This window comes from Daphnia magna, linkage group LG10 (assembly GCF_020631705.1).
Source record: "Daphnia magna isolate NIES linkage group LG10, ASM2063170v1.1, whole genome shotgun sequence".
Lineage (NCBI taxonomy): Eukaryota > Metazoa > Arthropoda > Branchiopoda > Diplostraca > Daphniidae > Daphnia > Daphnia magna.
The window spans coordinates 4348499-4353516 of record NC_059191.1 but is presented as its reverse complement, the minus strand read 5'-3'; the positions used below and the strand labels follow the sequence as shown (position 1 = coordinate 4353516).

The 5018-nt window shown below is 37.7% G+C and overlaps 1 protein-coding gene across 1 annotated transcript; it reads right to left on the bottom strand.

Annotated features, from left to right (window-relative positions):
• Nucleotides 1-1513: 1513 nt before the first annotated feature.
• LOC116934245 (eukaryotic translation initiation factor 4E type 2-like) lies at nucleotides 1514-2808 on the bottom strand. The gene is given in 8 exon segments (XM_045180439.1): nucleotides 1514-1601; nucleotides 1689-1825; nucleotides 1904-2056; nucleotides 2115-2291; nucleotides 2293-2320; nucleotides 2383-2420; nucleotides 2593-2668; nucleotides 2730-2808. Coding segments are annotated over 8 exon segments (681 nt in total). The 5' UTR covers nucleotides 2759-2808; the 3' UTR covers nucleotides 1514-1558.
• Between the last annotated feature and the right edge of the window lie 2210 nt (nucleotides 2809-5018).

Here is a 5018-nt window from a genome sequence, read left to right as displayed (position 1 = left end):
TAGCCAGTTGTTTTGCTTTTCAAGAGAAATCCTTTTCTAAGTGAGAACATTTTTCAACGTCAATCAATTAAATCATTCATCAACGTAAATTCGCAGCCAAATTTTCTTGAAGTTATCGCGTTAAACCAAGTATCGTTCCCATTTCTAATACTATGATACATGGGAACAATGCTGAGACGAGAGCCTAAAAAAATATACATACATCAATTTAAGTCAAAGCTTGTTTTCTTTCATTGCCGCTTGACGCTACCATCTAACTCTTTGCTTCTTCGAGGTCTTACGGCAAAACAGAATCGAATTTCTCCTAAACTTGAAATGCAAACACCAATCGATTTCTGTAATTATCTAACGACAGCATTAAAAAGATAATTTTATTTGTAACACCTAATTTTCTAATAAATCTTATCGTTTTTGTTAAAAAACCCTTTCACGTTTCTTATTACTGAGCTGTGCGCCAGAGCGGTAAATATTTAAAACCAAATGCAACACAACAAGAGAGATATATAATTACATGTGTATTGCAATAGAGCGCTAAATTCCCTTTCGAGGATTTACGATTTCCTCCCGTTAAAATGGGTGTCTTTTGCGTTACGTTATTTATTAAAGACAAATATATACAGTAGGTGCATAAAATGTAGGAACATTGCGTCTAGTTTTAAGGCCTATTAAACACGGGTTCTTATGGCGGTAGGGTGTAGAATGGATTTTTAAATCTGTCTTATTTTTCCGTAGGATTTTTTTGTTACTTCGAAATGTTTTCCTTAGAAAAAAAAAAATGTCTCCCTCTTCCCGCTTTTTCCCATTGGGGCGGATAAGCGGGAAAAATCGGGAAAAATTTATCGGTCTTCGTAAAAATAATTCTTACAGAGAAACAGTTCGGATTTTAAAAATTTTATTCTTTCAGTTTATACAGTTGATGATGCCCGCAATCTAACCTCAAGCATTATTTCCCTTCCTCTTATCTTTTAGCGCAGGACTACCGCTATAAAGATCCGCGTAAAACAGTTCTAAAGACTAGACGTGTTCTTTTATTTTCGGCACCTACTGTGTAAAAAAAAAACCTACTAAACTAACAGTAAACCATCTGACCCGCGGCTTCAAAATATTACATGTAAAAGGATTTTGTGTGATAGAATAAGAAATTCAGTCGAAAATTATATTTCATTAGGAAAATTCAATTGCCATTAGTACCCCCGTTGCAGCGAATGCTCCTTAGGTGTCGTTTTCCTTATTTCGAGTTGAAGGCTCAATACTTTTCTTTTTATTAAAGCGAACGCAAAGAGAATTTTGCTTTTTTCGCTGAAGTTTTTAATGGCAATTATTCCTATTCACTTAATTTATGGTGCTAATGTGAAAGGTGATTCAGCACTAATCTTTGCTTTCTTTAGTTTAACTCCATTTTCAAATACCAGATGAGCTCACTTGTACAAATAACCAATGACAATACAGAGAAGTTTCCGAATGAATGATTGATAATTTAAAAGATGTCAAGTATTTGTAATGAACACCATGGTCATGTCAGCTTTCAATTTATTTATATTCCGCTTGAGATGTGCCTTCATCTGACAAAGACATCGGTATTCCGAAAACTGGAATTGTCCCTGGAGATTAAGGGAGAAGAGGTAGAGAGGAAAGAAAGAAAAAAGATTATCAATCCTCATTTGAATGGCGAAACCACCATTCCGTACTTGAGAGAATCCGTATGGTTTTTGTATTCAAGTATGGTGTTAGGCGGAAGATTTAAGACACGGCGAAGAGTGTCTCGAATACGAGTGGTAGTGGCTTGATCACTCGCAATGCGATTCCACACTGAAATAATATCCTCCTAGAAGCGAAAAATACAAACAAAACGAAACAAAACAATCACCATATGAATTTGAGCACGTGACAAGTTTCAACTTACAGCAAATCGAATCGAGATGACGGCCCCACAAATTTCGTCGCCTACCATGAACTGTTCACCTAACATTGCTAATATTAAATTCTCCCAACAACGCGAAGCCAAACCTTTACGGAGACGCACAATCCATTTGCCACCACAGCGATTGGCATCATCCTGTGGAAAAACAATCAGAATATCAAAAGACATGATAATTTCTTAACATTGATATTACCTCCCACATTGGTTTAATTCCATCTTTGAACAAATGGAAATCACTATGACCAGACAATTCACAGGGCTTGATCAAATGGCAATAATAAGACCAGAACTGTTCAACAGAGGCAAATCGCCCAACCAGTCTTAGGTTTTGATCAAAACTTTGAGGTGCTGCATGTTTTCCTGGAGCTAAGTCGACTAAACCACAAGCAATATGTATACCTGGATAGCAATGAGAACATTATAAGTATACATAAAAATGTTAATAAAATTGTATTCTGTACTGAAGTGGGTGTTCTTCTCTGGGAACCTGAATAGGTGGCTGAAAAAACACAAACAGAAAGTCAACATACATTGTGATATGACATTGCTGTGAAAGTCACACAAGTTTTTAGTAAATCCAATGCTATAAAAAGCACACATTATAAAAATAAGGTCCCTGTTAAAACTGCAGATCCAGCATTTTAATCTTAAGTTTTCCTTAAATGTCTCACCAAGGCTAAATCCTTTTTCTTTCTGTCTTCCGCGAATGATGTTTCATCGTCATCACTATCCTCGCTGTTGTTCAGACTATGAAAGAAAATTTTATTATAGCCAACATGAATTCGTTTAAAAATACGTGAATACTTACGCATCAAATTTATTGTTATTTAGCGCCATTGGAAAACAGTTCGGTAATTTGGACTGTTACAATGATTGCGGTAATTTGACTTATTTTTTCTTTTGTTGTTTTCTTTTTCTTTTGACAACTGTACAGAGGATAGAGGAAAAGGCAAATGGCAATTTTCTTACGCAAATTTGATGGCTAAAATGTGTAGAACAATCGCCTACTAAACTAATGGCCGGTCATCTGGCTGCAAATTTTTTTGGTAGGATCAGAGTCATAGAACCCTGGTTGGTTCACGCTGAGAGGAATCCCTATACCGCGTTTCGTTGGTCTGTATGTCTAAAATTTCGACGGTTTTGGGGCGGGGCACAGTGGTGGAAACTAGAATCAGAGTCATCTATCGAGAGAAACTGAGTTATTCAACGGCCATTGTCAGTGTTTCCATTCGAGCTTCAATTTTCTGGTATCGTCTGTTCTGTTCGTTTCCTTTATCACTGTTGTGATTGGCTGTTAAGTTTTCAAACTGTTTTCTGATTGGTGCACTTATCACACACCCGCTGGAGGCTCTGACTGCTATTTCCGAAATTAGACACAACGACAGACGATTCCCCCCATGTCGTGAGCCAACCAGGGTTCTATGAGGGTGCGTTCGTCAACCTGTAGTTGAGCTGCTCAACTTTTTGGTTGACCATAAAACGGTTTTTACGTTGGTTGAGTAGAACTTTTTGGTTGAACTACGCAGTTAACCATAAAACGAAAATTGATCTCAACATGTGGAAAGCTCCTCCTCCTTTTCCATCCCTTTCAGAAATGCTTAATTGTAAATTTGATAGAAATAGAAAAAAATAGTTGTTTTAGGAAATAACGGTGTCTGTAAATTTTAGTTAGTTTTTAACGTAGTTTATTGAAATTGGCTAAAATTTTTAAATATATTGATTAGTGTGGAGTAGCAGACGTAAAACGTCAACATGAAAAATTTGTAAAAACAAAATGCAGATCACACAATTTCTTCAATGTCAATTCAGTAGTTATTTACTTATCTCTACTCTCAAATTTCTGGAATGGTAATAAATGTTAATGTAGGAATTATTACAAAGTTTAACATATTTTTATTTTATATTTTTATATTTTATATATTTTTATTGTTTTATTTAATATTTTACCTCTTGGCCTTAAAACACCTTCACACTTTGTATTCATTGTGATAGAAAAAAAAATTTACAAACGTGTACCACGACCCACGTGTCACGTCCCTATCTAAAGAAAGCCGTCTGCTGTGATGGCTTGAACAAAAAAAGGTTGCCAGATTAAAGAAAATAAGAATTATTATAAAGTGGGAGGGTCAACCAACTTGAATTTAGTTCAACCCCACCCCTGACTTTGGTAGGATCTCGATCGCACCCTCCGGCTGCTGGAGGCGCTGCTGGTAACCCCTTGCTTATGCTTATGCTATAACAACCTATTATCAGCCTAGTGTCGCTAGCCCGTATGCGCACAAACTATACTAGACAGTACGTGTATCGATGTACAGTATCCTGGGGGCTTGAGTCTGAACTTGGCTGAGCGTCAAGCCAATCTGGATGGCCATGTAAAGGCCAATGGAGGCCAATCTGGATTGACGCCAAGCCAAGTCCAGACTACTTCCCCAGCACAAAAAGGTGAACACCGATTTATTTTGAAAAAGCCATCTGTGGGTAGAAAATATTAATAGTTTACCTTTTTAAGGAGAAGTAGGGGGCAGTTGAAATAGAAAGACAATATTGTCACACGAGTTGTATTTGAACAAGAATAAACAGAATACAACAAGTGATGACTTAAATTCTAAACAATGGTTTAACTCAAACAAAGGGATAACCATTACCAAAAGTTGAAGAAGCGTCTGAAGACCTCTGGAAGAAACGCAGGGAACTCCTCCTACAGAGCACCAGCTCGGGAACTCATCCTAAAGAGACTCAGGGCTCCTTTTACGACGAGCTCAAGCCCCGTTTTCCGTCGCATATCATATCTGCGTATCTTTCTTAGAGCGGACTTCCTCCCGATAATTTCTTCACCACGATCGCAGCGTTGTCCAAGGAGCGGATGACTCATCTCCGCGAAGAGAAAACAAATCTCCTTTACCAATCTCCCTTTCCCCCGCGACAGGTCAGGTCCCCTTCTTAGACCCGACAAGCGACCCCGGCCCTGTACTGTAATATCTTCTGCGATCCACGAAGGTTGATGAGACTAAAAATCAGCTTGCGTCCTCTTGGCAAATAAGGGACTTTTACTCCTTCGTTTTTCTTCTTTCCCGGTTGCGCTTACTTGTTTAAATGT